The sequence below is a fragment of the Lampetra planeri genome, chromosome 33, assembly GCF_965212315.1.
Source record: "Lampetra planeri chromosome 33, kcLamPlan1.2.h2, whole genome shotgun sequence".
NCBI lineage: Eukaryota > Metazoa > Chordata > Hyperoartia > Petromyzontiformes > Petromyzontidae > Lampetra > Lampetra planeri.
In genome coordinates, this window is record NC_136139.1 from 8,180,647 (window position 1) to 8,200,268 (window position 19,622).

At 48.0% G+C, this 19,622-nt stretch overlaps 1 protein-coding gene across 2 annotated transcripts in view; it reads right to left on the minus strand.

Annotated features, from left to right (window-relative positions):
• The window catches only part of LOC144729737 (estrogen receptor beta-like), a 124,603-nt gene that overhangs the window by 32,573 nt on the left and 72,408 nt on the right, over window positions 1-19,622 (minus strand). For both annotated transcript variants that reach the window (XM_078610197.1, XM_078610196.1), the window contains one exon: window positions 2,715-2,848. In XM_078610197.1, the coding sequence (XP_078466323.1) occupies window positions 2,715-2,848 (134 nt within the window). The remainder of the gene's footprint in view (window positions 1-2,714; window positions 2,849-19,622) is intronic.

The following is a 19,622-nucleotide window of genomic DNA, read 5'->3' on the forward strand; positions in this document are numbered from 1 at the left end:
AGAGCTTAAATGCAATTTATAATTTGTGGAATGGTCGCACCGTGCATTTAAAAATTGTGCAACAAGCCCAGCAACTTGGGTTCCATTCATAGCCGCAACTAACATCAGTGGCGAGTGATATCCTTCGAAGGCAGTGTTATTGAAGAATGCGCAAAGTATTTTAAATCTAAGACAAAAACAAAACAAAAAAAGTGCCCGTGTTAACTTTCGTTCAATAAATCTGCCGTTTTTATCGAAGGGCAGCATGGTGCAAATATGGGTGTGAAGGCCAAAGTGAGTAAATAATGCTGTGAATTGACAGGTCAACGTTGTTGAAATCAGAGGGCACATGTGCTGCTGCTGTGTTAGTGGGCGCAGTCATGCGGGCATGGTTGTAAAGGCAGCGTTCAGGGATTCCTGCAACATTGCTCTGCTCTCAATCAGAGTGTTTATCCAGTTGGTGGGCACGCAGGCCACCCCCACGAAGGAGCGGCTGCATCCTATCAGCCTTATTGGCAACAACACTGAACCACGTGAAATTTTCCACTATGGAGGTGAATGAACTGGTAAATACGTAAGCCTTTTCACCGAGTAAGCACATTAATGAATCTAGCATTAGCGGGTAAACTGTTGATGCTCGTTACACCTTACTGCAAACTTCATTTTGGGCACTGACGTTGAGCCTGGGTTCTGGAGTCAACACGCTTCACTCTTGACAAACAAACCTGGTCCACATCATGGCACTTTAAAAGGGAGGCTCACATGGAGCATGAAGAACCATGTTCAAATTCTACAGGGGAACGGCGAGCCTAATCAGTGGGCACTCCTGCCGCATCGCTCCCAACAGCCTCCCCCCACGTAAGCCTAGAAGCGCCAAATGAGCAACCTCCAACTTCTGTGCGGGAAGCCGAGATACATGCCAGCTCTGACCCGAACCACTGTAAAGGAAAATATCTTGTGGCTTTTACACATCAAAAAACTCCGCCAGCACATAATGAAGGGGTTCCCTCTCCATCTTTGCCTCATCTCTCCGCATACCGAGTTATAGCGGTCTAATAGACGCTACTGCATGGAACCTGGTCAACCTCATCAGTTAGGTGGCTGTGGAAAGATGAACTAAGAAGACCATAAATAATACGTTCTATTGAAGCCTCCACTCTGTTGTATTCATGGGACTGTCACAAGAAATCCTTCCCTTGAATCTGTATTTAACAGAGAACCTAGCTGCAGCACTTTATGGGAAGGCTGCAACTGGTATTTTAGCTCAGGCAGTTCTCTGCAGCATCTTAAAAAAGGTGTGCACCACCTTACCATCACGTCGTCAAGTTGTGTTCGTGAAAGCATCTCCACCACAACCAGTAAATTCATGGAGGCACACGGTGAGGCTGACAGCATAATTGGCAAACACCGGAAACTGAAGTTTTTCACGGTTGTGCTGCACAGCTCTTCGATGCGTTCCCGGGTTTGCGATGTGCTGTTCGGCACGACGTTCGACATTCGTTCCATGCGCTGGGAACTTTTTAGCAACGCCAATATTCAGTTCATTATGAACCCAAAAACATGTCGGAGAACCACGATAAAATAAACAATGTGGTGCGGAGCACAGCAGGGGATTTTTTTTTTGGGGGGGGGGGCAGGGGGGGTAATAGCTTGAGCTCAATGGCTTTGATCTGGCAGGGTCTGGAGCTAATGTCCTCCAATGAGAGCTGAATTTATGCCTCTTTGTTAGAATGCTGATGGTGCCAGGACGTGGACCAAGTTCATTAATCAAGAATGGCACGTGGTGACCGCTGCCGTCTAAAAACATCAGGCTTAGTCGGTGGCATTGATTTTCAAGGCCACTTTGCGCTGATGAAGACAAAACCAGCACAAGGTTTGCATTGATTTAACAAAGGCTTCTGGGGAAAAAAAAATTCGTTAAGTATTGTTGGTTAAGGAGCTGCACGTTGTTTCATTTGAGTAAATTCCTTTATTAATACCAATATAATCTTTAAAATATATGCAAATAGCAAATCATATTTAGTTAAGGCTATACAGTAGGTCCATTTTATAAAATAAATATTCGTAAAAATAATGCGCCCGAATTGAGTAGGCACGTAACCTGGTACATACGCAAGATAACGCCGTGGATGTAACGGTTGGCACACTGGATCTTCTTGCACGAACGTCGAGACGATGGGCGAGTTTCTTAATCCCCCCCGGGCTCTGTCCACCCAGCAGAATAATCGGGTTCACTACAGTCAGCATATCGGTAGGTCGCGTGTGGTGGGGTTATGTGTGGGTACCTGTATCTCTCACAAGATGTGAAGCCAGCATGGAAGAGTAGCTCTAAATACCCTTGGGGGTTGGCGGGGGGGTCTCTAGAGCTCCCTCTAATGGGAGACCCTTCCGCGTGTGGCATGAGCAGGCAATTGCAGGGCCACATCTTTTCACCTCTTTAACTCAACTATGCAATGGGGTAGCAGAGGAGGAGGAGGAGGAAAATAAAAACACGCATAGACGCAGGGCCGCCCAGAAGTGCCTGGAGCCTCCGGGGCAGAATGGCACGCGGATCATGGTGGGGGGGCCTTAATAGTGTGGTGCCCCCTCTTTTGTGCGTGATGTGCAGAAAAATGTTCCCCTTTTGCCCCCCCAACACACACCAGCACAATCTGGGCAGCCCTATATGGACAGAACACGTGTGTGACAAAAGGTGCGGGGGAGGGGGGGAATAAATAGCGACAACAGCCACTCACTCGAGTTCAGCAGCACCATGGCCTTGAGGCAGATGAACTCCTCCAGAGTCACGCTGAGCTCGATGAACTGAGAGGCTGTCCGCAGGAGCAGGTCGAAGATGTCCACGATGCCTTCCACGCAACAGCCGTCGTCCCTGGAAGGAGCAGGCCGCACACGTGGGGGGGTTTCGAAAGAAAGCGAGATAGCTGGGCTCGTTAAATTTGTAGCTGGGAAAAAACAAGTTATGCCAATGAACCGATTTGAAGCAATGAACAAGAGGCATCTTTGTCCCCCCAAGGTCCCTAAGATCTGGGGATGCAGATCTTCTCTGTATTCTGAGGTCGAGGTTTTGGTCTATGGGTGACCTAGCTTTTTTCTGTGTAACCCCAAGGCTATGGAACGCTCTTCCACGATATATCAGGATCTCTGAATCTGTGGACATTTTTAAAGTGCTTATTAAAACCTATGTATATGCTTCCGCTTATTGAACGTTTAGTTCATTTAGTAAAGATTTTTTAAATGTATTTATTAAATTATTTTCATGCCAAGTGTCTGCTGCTGCTGTGTCCTGTACAGGGCTTTGAGAACCTTGATGAAAAGTGCTATATAAATGTAATTAGTATTATTGCGGCAGAGAGAAATAAAATGATGTTGCCAACTCCGAGGTGAGTGTTTATTCCAGCCATTCTGCATCCACCATGAACAACCATGTCGCTCATGCGGTTGTACGACGACACTTCACCACGCTGGTCAGTGCGGCGCTGGTGAACGGGTAGTAAAGGTGGGCAGAACCGGTTCAGGTATCAATTGTCACCGATTGTAGCCGTGACCAACAATCGAATTTGAGTTGCTGAGTTCTGAGCGAAGCGCGCTCAGCACTCTACCGCCGCTAAAGCCATACAAAAGTGTAAATCATGCATATATAGTTTTTCATATCTGAGCAAGAACACATGCTAATCATGTGAGTGCAAAGCAGAACATCAGAGTCCTTAGTCACACTCGTGGCTGGAGTTCAATGAACCTCTGACCCTCTTCGTGGACTTGTGTAGATTACGCTTATATAAAATATCAAGCGACACAAATAACAATATATAATGTATCAATATTCCCATTGGCCATGTAGTAAAATAGTATACCGCATGAGTGACATTACAGCGTCGTGCATAGAGCAGACGGTGGATAAAAGCAGTTTAGTCTATCAACTGCTACACAATGGAAAGTTTAGACAATTATGAACCACCAAGCAGCCGTCGTGAAATTGTAATAAAATGCTCCTTGCCCCGACAACCAAAGCCTCAAATATGGAATGCAGGGATAAGCCAACGGTTTTGAAATAAAGATATTGGCAGCACTTCTCTATGATTGACAGGAATCCTTCGACATGGTGAGCACATTTTGAAAATACCCAAGGGCGCACGCGGAGGCACGACAGGCAACGAGCATCTTTAAGAAACGTGCGCACGAAATCCACAGGTGACTAGATTAGAGAAAATCTGAGGTGTGAGCACAGAGCCATCGGCAAACGAACAACCCTCACCAACCCTACATAGGGCAAACAAAAGCGACGGGACAGGCATAATGATACGATTCTCTGAAAAGGTCTGCATTGCCCCGAGCAAGCAAGAAATAACGATGAAGATAACTTTCAAGGTCAATGTTGGCATTTTGTCAATTTGGCCCAACAGAGGAATACGTGACTATAAACTTAGATGCGCATGAACATAAACTGAGGTGAATGCGCAAAATGTGTCGGCACCAACAATAAAATAATCAGTGATAGAAGCAGTCATCAACCTCCGTCAGTCTTTACCTTCACATTTTTTTTTTATCCCACAAAGAAAAATTCTGACAATTATATATATACACAACTATTTAATATATATTATATCGACATACCCTTTGGTTCTTTCGGTAAAGTCACAGAGGTATAAAATAAAATATAACTACGTGATCTTCTTAGGTTTTTTTACCGAAAAAACCTAAGAAGATGATTCCTTGCAGTCACGAAAGCTTCAAATCTAGAAATAACTACGTGACTTTACCGAAAGAACCAAAGAGTATGGATTCCTGCAGTCACGAAAGCTTCAAATCAAGATTTTTTTCTACAACTATTGAACGCCCCTTGTCAATCCATTGGAGGTTTACGGACTCATATTCTTAGGTTTTTTCGGTAAAGTCACGTAGATAAAACATCAAATGAAAATAAAATAAAATAAAAATCACGACGTTTTTATTCTATTTTATTTTCATTAATTTTGATGTTTTACCTACGTGACTTTACCAAAAAAACCTAATAATATGATTCCTTGCAGTCGCGAAAGCTTCAAATCTAGAATTAGGTTTAAGGACTCCCAATGTTCTATTTGGCCAAGGGCATTTTTGACCATACTTCACCATCCTAGTCAGTGACAGGTTAGTGAAGGCGATCCCAGGACCAGTTTAGATATCACTCATCACCGATGTTAACTGTGGTCAGAAGTCAAATTCGGTTCACCAAGTTCAGAGTGCAGCGCTCTTAACATTGTGTAGTGGTGATACGCGCTGGGGGTATACGTCGTGTGCCAGCGCGTATGTACGTGGGTGTGTGTGGTGACGCGCGCTGACGGGGAGGAGCAGGCGTCAGCGCGCGGGTGGGGGTAGTGCTGCTGATTGGCTGTGTGCCGGCGACGCGCTGAGAGGGAGTGATCGGGTGGCAGCGCGGTGTGATTGGTCGAGGAGTGGAAACACGCGTTGGGCGGAAACGGATCGTAGAGATAGCGCGTGGTGATTGGGTAACTGAGGAGCGGTGCCGACGTTGAGGTCCGCATCCGCTCCGTCTCCCGGGAGGAAGGGATATATAAGGTGATGCACAGAGGAGTAGGGGGAGGAAGTGGAACCATCTAGGAATGAAGACGAAGGTGCAGAGATAGAGCCCGGAGAGGAGAGTAATGGAGAGTAAGGGAGAGTAATGTAGAGTAATGGAGAGTAATGTACAAGGTGTAGCCAGAGAGAGAGAAAGGTCTACACGAGCCGAGTAATGCATACGGTGTAGCCAGAGAGAGTGTAAGGTCTACACGAGCCGAGTAATGCATACGGTGCAGCCAGAGAGAGTATAAGGTCTACACGAGATAGGTACTGAAGAGTGTGTAGCCGGAGATGTAAGGTCTACACGAGACGGGTACTGAAGAGTGTGTAGCCAGATGTGTAAAGCCTACACGAGACGAGTGAAGAGTGTAGCGGAGGCGTAAGGTCTACACGAGACGAGTAAAGAGTGTAGCCGAGGCGCAGAGTCTACACGAGACGAGAGAAGAGTGTAGCCGAGGCGCGGAGTCTACACGAGGCACAGAGAGCCAGCAGCACAGAATCTACGGGACTCGAGAGAAGTGTGGAGCGGAGAGAAGAGGTCACGAGTTGTACCGTTGTATGGTGACCGTACTGTGAAGAAGAGAGGCCACGCGTTGTATCGTTGCAAGTCAAGATTTAATAAAAGAAGTGTGTTCCCGTCAAAGGAGTTTCCTGCCGTCATTTCCAATACTTCATCTGGCGTCAGAAGTGAAACGGGCTTCCAAGTATGGAGACAAGGAAGACCCGTAGGACCCACGGGATTGACCGCGAGGAAAACCTGGACGACTCGGGGCCGCTGGTGGCGGGGGGTGAGGAGGACGACCTGCCCACGCTACAGGATCCGTCGACGGCGCCGGGCGAGCGACCGGGGACCGAGGCCGTGCTTCGTGAGGCGCACTCCCGACTGGCGGAGCTGCTGCTCGCCGCCGCGTCCATCTTGGCGGAGATCAGCTCGTCGGGAGGAGCGGGGACGGTGGGGGACATTTTACAAGGTCGCCCCGCAGATTCCCGCCAAAACGAATGGGGGATTCCCGCCATTGCGCCTGGGCCTACATTTGGCGGGAACGGCGAGCGCCACGTGGTGGTGGGGTCCCAAGCGCGCGCATCCACGTCATCGGCGCGTGATGGGGTCCGCCATTTTACGTCTGCCGCTGGAGCCGCCATCTTACACACCGACGGAGAGGCGGAGAGGAACCACGAGGCGGATGACTTCATTTTTTAGCAGCGTCTGCCCACGTTGTCAGCCTTCAAGGCGGAAGGCGGAGACTGGGGCCAATTTCAGCGGAGGTTTTTGGCGCATCAAGAGATGTCCGCGTGGTCCGATGCCACGGCGCTGCGGGCGTTGCCTGCCATGCTGGACGACGACGCGCTCGCGGCCTTCAGGTCCGCACGGAAGTCGGACCGCTCCACGCTGAAGGATGCGCTGGGTCTGTTGGCCAGGGTCTACGGACCTCCCTCGGCGTGCCGCCATCATTTCTACGCAAGACGGAAAGCGGCCACGGAGACCGCGCTGGCCTATCGCACGGCGTTGCTGGCTCTTGCCGATGCTGCGTTCCCTCGGATGGACGAGGAGGGCCAAGACGCGATGGTTTTGGAGCAGCTGCTTAAGTTGGCGCAGGACCTAGGGGTCCCCATCAACACAGCTGACGAGATTGATATTTCTTCTTTGAGAGTCGCCACGAGTATTCAAGCGCACGAGGCCCTACAACGGAAACAAGGAGTTGGTTGCAACGCTGCCGTCGTCGCAGCTCCGGGTTCGGTGGTCACCGAACCCCAAGTCGTCAGCCCACGAGAGGAGGCGTTCGTCGCGGGACGACCAGGGGACTGGAGGCCGGGGGCTCGGTCGCCTCTGCGATCAGGCCGAAAGTCGGAGCAGCCGAGATCTAATCCGACCCTCGTCACGTGCTATAACTGCGGCCTCCGGGGCCACGTGGCGTCCGGGTGCCGCGCTCCGCGTCAGCGCGCCATGGGGGCTCGGCTGGACGACGACCGAGAGCCCAAGTCATCTCTACAATCCCCGGCAAGTCGCGGCACCTCACACGCTCGGTCTGTATGCTCGACACACATGGGACGCCGCGTCGCGGCGGAGGAGGGCCGGTTAAGGTTCGGGGATTCGGTTCGGCCAGGGGGGTTCGGCCGGGACCAGGGAGATATTGAATGGGCGGAATTGGGGCATAGAATTGTGGCTGCTTCGGCGGGTTCGTCCGTTGTTACGGGATCTATTGATGGGGTCGAGATTAGGGTGTTAGTGGACACGGGGGCGTCGGCAACTATTATATCGGACCTCATTTATAATATTCTTCCAGTCCAATGTCGTCCGCTGCTCCCGGTGGATGTGCCATTTTACGCCGCTAACGGGGGATCGTTGGGCATTATCGGTCAGATTAGGGCGTCCATTTGCATTGGAGATATCAAATTGTCGGGACCCGTTTTCGTTTCGTCTTCTTTGGCGGTTCCTTGTCTTTTGGGCACTGATTTTTTGGCTAAAATGCCCATTAAAATTCTTATCGATCAACGATGCATTGAACTGCCATCGGGTCGCCGGATTGCATTTTTAACGAGCCCTACTGACATTCGGACGGCGTGCGCTACGATACAAGCGGTGGCGACACAGACCGTGCATGTGCCCCCGGGTTCACAGATGTTAATTCCCCTCCGGCTGCGGAAACCGTGGGTGAGGGAGGCTTCGGAACAAAGTATGCTTTTGGGTCCTTCTAACAAGGCTGTCGGGGGTCTTGATTTATCGGTGGCTCACACCTTGGTGCGGGCTGACAGGGATCCGTTTGTAGTGGTTTTGAACGCGGGGTCGCGGCCAGCTGTCATTCAACAGGGCACCGTGCTGGCTCACGCGGCGCGGGTCCCTGTGGATGATGGGTTGGTTGCGCAGGTGGGCTCGAGCCCAACGCAGAACGTTGAGCTAAGGGAGGACCTTGAGTGGGTCCATTCGCTATGCGCCGCCTCGGACGATTTGTCGGCGGTGCAGTTGGGTGCGCTGCGCGAGTTGCTCATAGAATTTTCTGATGTGTTCAGTAAGCATAAGTATGACATTGGGTGCACGGATTTGTTGCACCACCACATTGAAACGGGCGATGCGGCGCCGGTCAGGCTAAATCCCTTCCGACTGAGTCCTGCGGAGAAGGAACATGTTCAGTCGGCTGTTAACGAAATGCTAGAAGCCGACATTATTTCGCCCTCCTCCAGCCCGTGGGGAGCGCCTCATGTGCTGGTTAAAAAGCAGGACGGGTCCCTGCGATTCTGCGTTGATTTCCGTCGCCTGAATAAGATCTCTGTGGCTGACGCGTATCCGCTCCCCAGGATGGATGAGTCCCTCGATGCATTGTCTGGTGCGCGATATTTTTCGACTCTTGATTTGTTATCGGGGTTTTGGCAGTTGCCACTCGACGAAGAGTCGAAACCTAAGACAGCATTTCGGACTCCAGGGGGGCTGTTCCAGTTTAACCGGTTACCCATGGGACTTCACTCCTCTCCAGCGACGTTTCAGCGACTTATGGAGTTGGTTTTGTCGGGCTTGCAGTGGGATACATGCTTGATTTATATGGACGATGTCATTTTTTCAGTAAAACATTTGAAGAACACCTCCAGCGATTGAGAGGGGTGTTCTTGCGAATGCGATCGGCTAAGCTAAAATTTAAACCGGCCAAATGTCACCTCCTTCGTAAGTCGGTTAGATACTTGGGTCACATTGTCGATTCTTCGGGGATCTCCACCGATCCCGCGAAGACGGATTGTGTCGGCTCTTGGCCGACACCTACGTCCGTTTCCGACGTGCGTAGTTTCATCGGGTTTGCTTCTTATTACCGGCGGTTCGTTGAGCACTTCGCCACTATTGCAAAACCCTTGCACGCTCTAACGGCGAAGGGAGTGAAGTTCAAATGGGGACCGGAGGAGGAAGCCGCGTTTCGCTCCCTCCGGGACGCCTTGGTGGGTGCCCCACCCTTGTGTTATCCCGATTTTACGAGTCCCTTTTTGCTGGACACGGATGCTAGCAACACGGGCATTGGGGGGGTGCTATCCCAAGTCGTCGGGGGTGTCGAAAGAGTTGTCGCCTACGGTAGTAGGGTGTTGTCTCCGGCGGAGCAGCGCTACTGCGTCACCCGTCGCGAGCTGCTTGCCATTGTCTTTTTTGTCCAACAGTTCAGACCATATCTCTATGGTCGTCACTTTACGGTCCGAACGGACCACGCGGCGCTACAGTATTCATTGAGAGTCGCCCAACCCTCGGGCCAGTTGTCGCGGTGGTTGGAAGTCCTCCAGGACTATCAGTTTACGACTACGTACCGTAAGGGGTTGCGACACACAAATGCCGATTGTCTGTCGCGGTTGTTGCCTTGTAATGAATGCGCGTGTTTGTCGGGATCGGCGCGCTGTAAACCGACGCTTGAGGGGGAGATGGGGGCACTGGTTGCGACAGCGGGCGCACCGATCGTGGATGATTCCACTGCCTCTCAGGGTCGGGACTCGCTGCTCTCGTTGTCGCTCAGCGAATGGGGCCGTCTCCAGATGGCGGACAGCTCGCTGCTAGCATTGCGCCGCAAGGTGGGGGGTCCCGAGGGGGACCAGGAGCGCACCGGCTCCTATGTACTTAAGCAGGGCATGTTATTAAGATGGGACAGTTTGTCCCGGCGGAACGCACTTGTGGTGCCTTCCGCTGTAAGGGGGAGGGTTCTTTTGGCGGCCCACGAACGCCTCTTGCATTTGGGAGTTAACAAGACGCTTGCCCTGCTTCAGCGTGACTATTACTGGCCGGGAATGGGAAGTGATGTGGTAAATATTCTGAAGGGTTGCGTTGAGTGCGCCAGACGTAAACCACCGCCTGTGGCAGCTAATCCACCGCTGCAATCTATTCAGGTCTCGCGCACTAACGAGCTCGTTGCACTCGATATTTTGGGGCCCTTTCCAGTCACGCCGAGAGGGAATAAATACTTGTTAGTGGGGGTCGAATACTTTACCCGATGGCCTATGGCGTGGCCTCTCGCTAACCAGTCGGCAGCGGCTGTGACGGACGCCTTCGTCCAGGGCTATGTCCTGGACAAGGGGGCTCCCGAACGCCTGCTCACCGACCAAGGTAAAAAATTTTCGAGTAAATTGTTGCAAGAGGTGTGCGATCTGTTGGGTACCAAGAAGGTGCGTACCTCCCCGTACCACCCGCAGACAGACGGGATGGTGGAGAGACTTCATAAAACTTTGACTTCCATGCTGTGCCAGCAGGTGTGTGAGGCACATGTAGATTGGGACCTGCAGGTCCCGGGGGTCCTTGCCGCGTATAGAATGGCCCCCCATGCAGCAACGGGGTTTTCCCCATTCTATTTGATGTACGGTCGGGAAGCTGACCCGCCAATGGAAACGCAACTTGGCCTGTCCGCTCCACGAAATAATTCTAAATTGGCAGAACATATTAAGTTTAATATTCACAAGCTGACAGAGGCGAGGGAGGCCGCACGGCTTAATTCGCGGGCTCGCCAAATTGCTAATGAACGGTTGCGGGCACGGAAGGTGTCCATGCACGAATGGAAACCAGGTGACAGGGCCTGGCTGCATTGCCCTCAGGCACCCTTGGCTACGTCGCCTAAATTGTTGAGACCGTGGAGGGGACCCGTGGAGGTCGTGCGCGTTGCACGGCCCCAGTGCGTTCAGATAAAGTGGGGAAAGCGCCATTGGTACGTTCACCCCTCCCGACTGAAACCGTTCTCGCCTCCATATGGCCTCCCCTTGTGTCGTGAGGGCCGAGCGTGTGACGTGACCGGCGACCCACAGGGGGAAATGTCTCTGCCTGATCCACACGTATTTTCGCCTGATCTGCTCCCAGGTGTCTCGGAACTGACAGCTGCCGACCACCGGCGGCCGGATCTCCGCGGCGGGGCCGGCCCTTTCAGGCCCGTTCCGCGCCGTCTGGAGCAGCCGGAACCGCCGGACGGTCGTCAGTGTCCCGCCCCATACGACGGACCAGCCAGACGGACTCGCGCCAGGTCGCGCTACTTTGCGTGATCCGCCTCGTGAGGAGTCGGGGCAGTTGGAGCGCCTCGTCACTGCGTGTAGTCGCAGGGACGCTGGGCGCGTTCGGTTTCTGGAATTCGCTTGTATTGTGTTGTTGTTGACTTTTCTTGTGTTCGTTGTCAATTTGTACATAGTTCTTGTTGTTGTTCTTGTTGTTGTTATGTTACGGGGCACACTGGGGGGTTACGGGGTTTTTTTTTGTGTTGTTTTGGTTGTCGTCTTATCGTTGTGGTTGGTTGTTGTTAGCAGCCGGGCCGGCTGCGAGCTATGTGGGAGGGGGTGATGTAGTGGTGATACGCGCTGGGGGTATACGTCGTGTGCCAGCGCGTATGTACGTGGGTGTGTGTGGTGACGCGCGCTGACGGGGAGGAGCAGGCGTCAGCGCGCGGGTGGGGGTAGTGCTGCTGATTGGCTGTGTGCCGGCGACGCGCTGAGAGGGAGTGATCGGGTGGCAGCGCGGTGTGATTGGTCGAGGAGTGGAAACACGCGTTGGGCGGAAACGGATCGTAGAGATAGCGCGTGGTGATTGGGTAACTGAGGAGCGGTGCCGACGTTGAGGTCCGCATCCGCTCCGTCTCCCGGGAGGAAGGGATATATAAGGTGATGCACAGAGGAGTAGGGGGAGGAAGTGGAACCATCTAGGAATGAAGACGAAGGTGCAGAGATAGAGCCCGGAGAGGAGAGTAATGGAGAGTAAGGGAGAGTAATGTAGAGTAATGGAGAGTAATGTACAAGGTGTAGCCAGAGAGAGAGAAAGGTCTACACGAGCCGAGTAATGCATACGGTGTAGCCAGAGAGAGTGTAAGGTCTACACGAGCCGAGTAATGCATACGGTGTAGCCAGAGAGAGTATAAGGTCTACACGAGATAGGTACTGAAGAGTGTGTAGCCGGAGATGTAAGGTCTACACGAGACGGGTACTGAAGAGTGTGTAGCCAGATGTGTAAAGCCTACACGAGACGAGTGAAGAGTGTAGCGGAGGCGTAAGGTCTACACGAGACGAGTAAAGAGTGTAGCCGAGGCGCAGAGTCTACACGAGACGAGAGAAGAGTGTAGCCGAGGCGCGGAGTCTACACGAGGCACAGAGAGCCAGCAGCACAGAATCTACGGGACTCGAGAGAAGTGTGGAGCGGAGAGAAGAGGTCACGAGTTGTACCGTTGTATGGTGACCGTACTGTGAAGAAGAGAGGCCACGCGTTGTATCGTTGCAAGTCAAGATTTAATAAAAGAAGTGTGTTCCCGTCAAAGGAGTTTCCTGCCGTCATTTCCAATACTTCAATTGTGCCACCTGCTTCACTGATTGTACACTACTAATGGGTGCAGGGGGTTTGATATTTCGCAATTAAAAAAATAAATATTATTCTTTATATACATTAGTACTCACAATGTGACTTGTGCTCGTCTGTTTTTGTACATGGTTCTAAATTTTGTATCACAAATGTGAAAATGGGCACGTAAAACTTTTCATTCAATTTCGACTAAAATAAAAACGTCTTTCTGTAGAAATGTATGCAGACAAATTAAGCTTTCCCACACCCAGGGCCCCATAACAAATGTTTTTAGCAAATGATCAAAATCATTTAACACTGGGGGATTCAGAATCAGAATCTTCATCTATCCTGGAGAAACCCAAAGAAAGTGACAAAAGAAAGTGTTGGGCAAGGTAAATACGCTCTCTACCCAAGATCATTCGCAGCAGCAGTAGGAGCACAAGTAAAAGCGTAAACATAAACGGAGTGAATATCTTTCGATTTAAAGCTTTCGTGACTGCAGGGATTCATATTCTTGGATCTTTCGGTAAAGTCACGTAAAAGAGAAATAATAAAATAATAACAATAAAACAATACAATTCTCACGACGTTTCGGCCACAGCAGCCGTCCTGCTTGTGTTGTGGCCGAAACGTCGTGAGAATTTTATTATGTTTTATTTTTCTTATTTCTGTTCTACGTGACTTTACCGAAAGATCCAGGAATATGAATAGGAGTGAATATCAACTATGTCAAGAGTTTCTGACGATATAAGCCAATATAACAGAAAAACACAATGATAGATTTGCATGATATTAACCAACCCATCCATCGCAGATGAATGCTAATGAGCTTGTAGGCTCCTATACACGTGTACTAATTATTCTATTCGTTTCTGAGTAATAATACATTTTAATCACATTCAAGCAAAGCAGAAAATCGAGCATCTAGTCACAATCTTGTCAAACGTCTGATGAGGTTCTGACCTTCTTGGAATTACATGTACATTGCACTTACATTAAATATCAAGCGACACTAATAGCTGGAGCTCTCCACGGAGTTGGCCCTATTCCAATATAATATATATTCTCGGCAGGCCCCGTGGCATTGCGGTGCAAGACACGGGTAACATTACCCTGTTTAGTACTGTGGAAGCGGTCCAGCGCCTAGCAGATGCTACACACTGGACATTTTTGGGCATTATGTTCCATCACGTAGCCATCGTGGGAATTTAAATTAGGTCCCCTATAACAGTTGCCTTGACAATACAGCAGAAGCCCTGCATTTGAAATGCACGTGTAAGAAAATTATTTTTTTAAACAAAATAAAGATATTGGCCGTGTGTATCTGTTGATTGGCAATAAAAAGTGACGCGATCATTTTGTTTTAAGTACCCAACGGCACACCCCGAGGCACAAGTAGAGGCATTGAACAAAAATTAACTTTAACAAACGTGCAAAGAGAGAAAGGTCAGCAAATAAACAAGGAAGTCTACGAGTGACTAGATTAAAGTGAAGCAGTTCTTCCAGCACTGACACAGTGTCTACCGGACATCTGTGAAAACGACTGGACATCTGTCAAAAAGAGCTTTAGAGCCCATCTCCATCACCAATTCAATTCTAACACCATAGCATGAACAAGCCAGATCTCGTCAGATTTTGTTATTTGCACCAATGACCAGACTCTGCAGACATGTCGTGTTCGTGTTAGTCCCTAGTCATTGCAAATATATTCACACAACCCTGGCCCAGTGTGAGTGTGGTACGCGTACCAAATAAATTATGATCAGCATGGAGATGGCATATAGTCCAGAACTGCAAAATTCCTGAACGCAAACGTCATTCGGCACTGTGGGATGGCGCTTTTGGAATGTGAAATGTCTCCAAAGTCTATTGATGTCAACCAGTCACCTGGTAACATCGGCATATACAATCCACTCTCGATCTTGAACTTTCTGGTATTCACATCCAAGTTCAACGCCCACAGGTACATTTCAACCTGTAGCTTCCACAGGACTTTGGGGAAATAAATTACCAGGATTAGAACCCATAGTCCTCCTGACCCATGGCCTCCAGAAGCACAGAAGCTGGTCCATCTCCTCCAATCGTGCCACCCCACTAGTCATATTCTTCAGCAAAGCTGTCACCACCGTGATGGAGCAACCAGGTCTGCTCATGATTTCCAGTGCATAGTCTTTCATTATTATTTACAGAACCCAGTGGTCTGAGTCAAGACTAGACTCTAGTTCTGGAAAGCCGACAAACTTCCTACCAGAAGTATAAAGGGGCTCAAACTGCAAGGGATATTCAGCTTACTGACAGTCAGCTGGCTTACTTGTCTGTAGAGCTACGAAGAGCATCTGCCATTGTATCTGTACTCATTGCCTTTGATTGTACCACAAAGGATCTAATTCCCTTTGTGGGAACAACAGTTGAGCTTTCCCATCTGGCCAAATCACTGCCCTTTGGCAGCCACCCTCTGTTTGCTCTTTGTCTCATCAATTTTTTTTCAGTTTGTCCTGGAGGTCACAGAAAAAAGCCACTCAGCCCATGTACATACATATGCCTAGGGTGGACTTTGCACAGCGGTACATTAAAAAATCTAAACTCTGCTGTACGCGACTGCACCTATGAACTCCAACCATGGAGCATGTCACTTCGCAATGCCAGGCCCATAAATGTGAAGGCGGTGGGTGGGAGCATCTGCAATCCACCAACTCTCATACAAAGCAACTTAATGGCTAAATCACTAACAACTGAACCTGTAATGCTTGCTCCACATGAGTCATAGCAAGGCCTTTTGTGTTTAGTTTGTTGTCTTCCCCCCGCACCTCTGATTACCACAGTTGGCTACGTAAGGTGCGAAAGAGGTTCCACATACATACAAAGCAAGGCTATATAGGTCTCCAGAAAGTCCACATTAGCTGGGTGGTCTTAGAGCAAAACTGAAGTGCAGCACTTGTCTCCCGCATGGATCTTCATGCCGGTTGAAGAATCTTTGCCGGCGTCCGTGACATATCCAGCGGTCGCCAACGCATCCTCAAACCCACGTGGCTTCTTACTGTTGTCTGACTCCGTCGACTGAAAATGTGTGTCTCGTTTGCGAGTTCTTAAAATTGCAAGGTACTGCAAGATGATGTGGCATTTCACATCTTCAAACAAGCAATTCAAGCACAATAAAAATTGCCATGCCCTTCAACAATTACTCTGCCATTGGTAAAGCTAATCATGGGTCTGTAATATTGACTACAAAAGCAATGACAACTGCATGATAAACAGAAATGTCACATTTGGGAGCAGTGAGCAACAATTTAGTGAAATTAGTGTTGCTATTTTTGCCGAAATCAACAATAGCTCTGTCAGCAGGCTACATTGATGGAACTTGCCATAGACTTTTTTCTCAACGTTAGTTGTTAATAAATGTTTCATGATGAAAATACATTTTTTCCCACATGACACCAAGTGAAAATATGAAAGAGGTTTCTAACATTTGAATTCCCAGTGAGGTTAGAACTTGAGGTGAAACTATTAATCGATTTATGCCAATTCTTAAGGCTTCCAATACAAACACGTGTAAGAATCGATGTTTTTTTATGTATATATATGAATTATGAGAAAATGAAAAACAAATGTTACATTAGGCTGACAGAGTGAACGAAACTGCACAAACAAGAGATAAAAAAAATAAGAAACTATACATACAACTTGGTAACAACATGTAATTGGCATGATGTCATCAGAACCGTGCAACCCTTCACGTTAAAGAATGGCCCACAGAGGTGAACACTACAGAGCTACTTCTGAGATCCCTTTAAAGTGACCTCTGTTTCACAAATAGGGGGCAACACTTTCTCATCCTCTCTGCTACTGAGAGAAATGCTAATTGCATGACCCATCAAAAAACAGGCATGTGAATTCTTACAACTGGAATTTAGCCCAAGTGCAGAACTGAATTTAACGTTATGGATTGTGTTTGTGTGAAAGTCATTGGTGACCAGGCTGATACAATAATCACGACACTCACTATACTTGAGAAGCCTGTGTTAATTACAGGTGGCTATCTGGATTCAATCTCTCAGGACCACAAACAGTTGCCAGATCAGTGCCGTGGACAGAGTTACTTCACCACCCCGTGCCCCCCATGCTGCTTCATCCCACGTGGTGCTATGGTTGCCCTTTGTGACAAATTCAATTCCCAGGCAATTGTCGGATTTGTTTGCAATTGTCACCATGAACCTAATTGTTACCTAAAAACTGATATCCTTAAGAGTGCAATCCAAAATTGCTTTAGAAAATATTCACCAGGTAAACAGTATAGAACGTCCTACATCACGTCATCATTTGCAACATCAGATAACAAAAAAAAATATTTCACAGATGATAAGCAAAATCATGTCCTGGATGTAATGTTAAGCTCTGCCTTGGAGTAGTCCATAGGCAATCACAATAACGTTTAAATTCCCTAACAAATTAAAAAAACATGTGTTGCTTGAGCTTCTCAAGCAAGTTATAGATTGTGTATAAATACAGAATTGAGTTTTACATGTCAATTATTTATGTTTTGCTGCCAACACTCCCGGGCATACAATAAATGGTTTGGGGTTCACGTGACTGATTACTCATTTGCTTTGTTACGTGTCCAATATATTCTTTGCCAAAGCGCGAATACACTGACATACGCCTAACCGGAATGGCTCATCGATTGCCAACGTGGGATGGCAGGAAAGATAGGCTATTACAGCAGGAAAAGAATATAACATAAACATTGTCATACGTATAACAATTAGATTGTGCAAGAAAAACAACCAATTTTAGCAGTGGAAAACATTAATCAAATACCACTGACAATGTGTAAACACAGACAACCTAACGATGCACATTGAAATGTGGTGGCTGAAAATAAAACGCAAGTAGATTTGTTGTGATCGCGAGGCGACATGCCTGGAATTTTGATGATAAACAGACGTGCACATCAACCTTACTGCCGAAAAGTTGTGTTTTTTTCTGCCAAGGCTCTGTCCTTCCCTCGAAAATAAAAGGTGGATTCCCAACCTCCTTGGCATCAAGCTACACATACCATTTTCTGAAATACTGAGAATGGTGGCAAATTTAAGTTGTATTGCTTGCGAAATCGTCACACATTTCCGGCAATATGGTTCCAAACCAATGTTTTTGTTACCGAGAGGCATTTCAGTAACGTTCAATTTATAGTGCAGTGCCACGTTTATGAATAGAACATTTTTGTTCTCTTTCCTACAGTATATGCCTGCCTTCCCGATCGGCACTGACAAGCGAGAAGAATAGAGGTCAGAAAAATCCCACATCCCGCGGAAGCCCTCATCCAATGGTGGACTGACAAAAGCGCCGTGCGTATACGCGTACACGGTATTGCCAGAGTAGTAAAAAAAAAACGTTTTTTAAAAAAGATTCAGCAGAGACTACACTTCGTACTTCTTCATTTGACAAATAACAATACAATTAAAATCAATTTGCAAGCAAACACACATGCTAGGTCACTATACTCTTGGTTAACAAATAGCGCATGAAAGCTTGAAATTTCATTGGCCCACTATCGAGATGATTTGATAACTAGCATGCAGATACCGCCACTCACCTGAGATGTACACAGCAAAGGCTACAAATGCAAAAATAAAGGCATTATACGTGAATATCTTCCAGAGTAAGTTGCCAATGATCAACTGAAACACCCAGTAACGCGTTCACTACTTGTTCCAGAAGTTCACAGTTAGAATCCAGTGGCCACCCTGGTTATTAATGTGTGTGTATTAACAAAACAAAAAACAAACCTGCTTCACAGTGGACATTAATGATCCCGTGATGTAATTCGCAACAGTAGGCCATCGCATGCCAATGTCGTGGTACTAATTTTGCCAAGTTTTACAAAACATCTGCAAATTACTGAGTTGCCCCTAAATTGCTAAAACTTGGCAAGACCCTCCATAAAAAGAGTCATGGGACACTGAGACTTTTCTGGGTACACTAGTGTAGTAATAACAAGAATGAAAACCCCCTCTCATAAACCAAAGAGCAATTCCAAGTTCTGCTCTTGGCTACTGTTGACCCCAACAGTGTTCAATACGTTAATGTGTTCCATCTAATTACCACATCTGCATACCATTTGACTCCTAACAACACAGCGATGTTTCAGAAATGCATTAAATATGATGCTTTCTCATGAAAATATATGATGCTTTCAATTCACCAATGCACGCTGAACAACGTGGCGATGTATAATCAGGAGCATTACATTTTATATTGTATAAAATATATGTCACAACCATGCAACAGTTGACATCACATTGAAATAAATTAATATAAATCATCTTAACACGTTTTGCATATTACAGATTTAATCACTAAGTTCGTTGCGGTTCGCCAACCTCATGATTTGGTGAATTGTCGTGACTTGGGGTTGTTATTCCAATCAAGAATAAATGCTTTTTTTTATCATTGCAGTGAATGTAAAGCCTCGAGTGGCAGTAGTGGTTATGCATATCAATTTCTCCAACCACATTGTAGGACTCCGTCTACCTGAAAGCTTTGCTCATCCTCGCCGTCTTCAACCACAATACAGCACCTTCGATTAGCACGGTTGGCTACGTACGGTGTGAAAGAAGTTCAACATATATACAGCAGCACGTCAAAACACTTTTTTTTCTGCTCTTTTCCTTGCACTGCTTTGCTTTTGGCATCCCCTCCCATCGTCTCTTTCCTAAAGTTTTACAACCTTGCGCAATTTTAAGAAACGTATTGACGCTTATCTCTTATACCCTCAGTAGTGATATTTGTTGTCAGCTGCTTGGCATTTGGGGTCTCGGGGCAT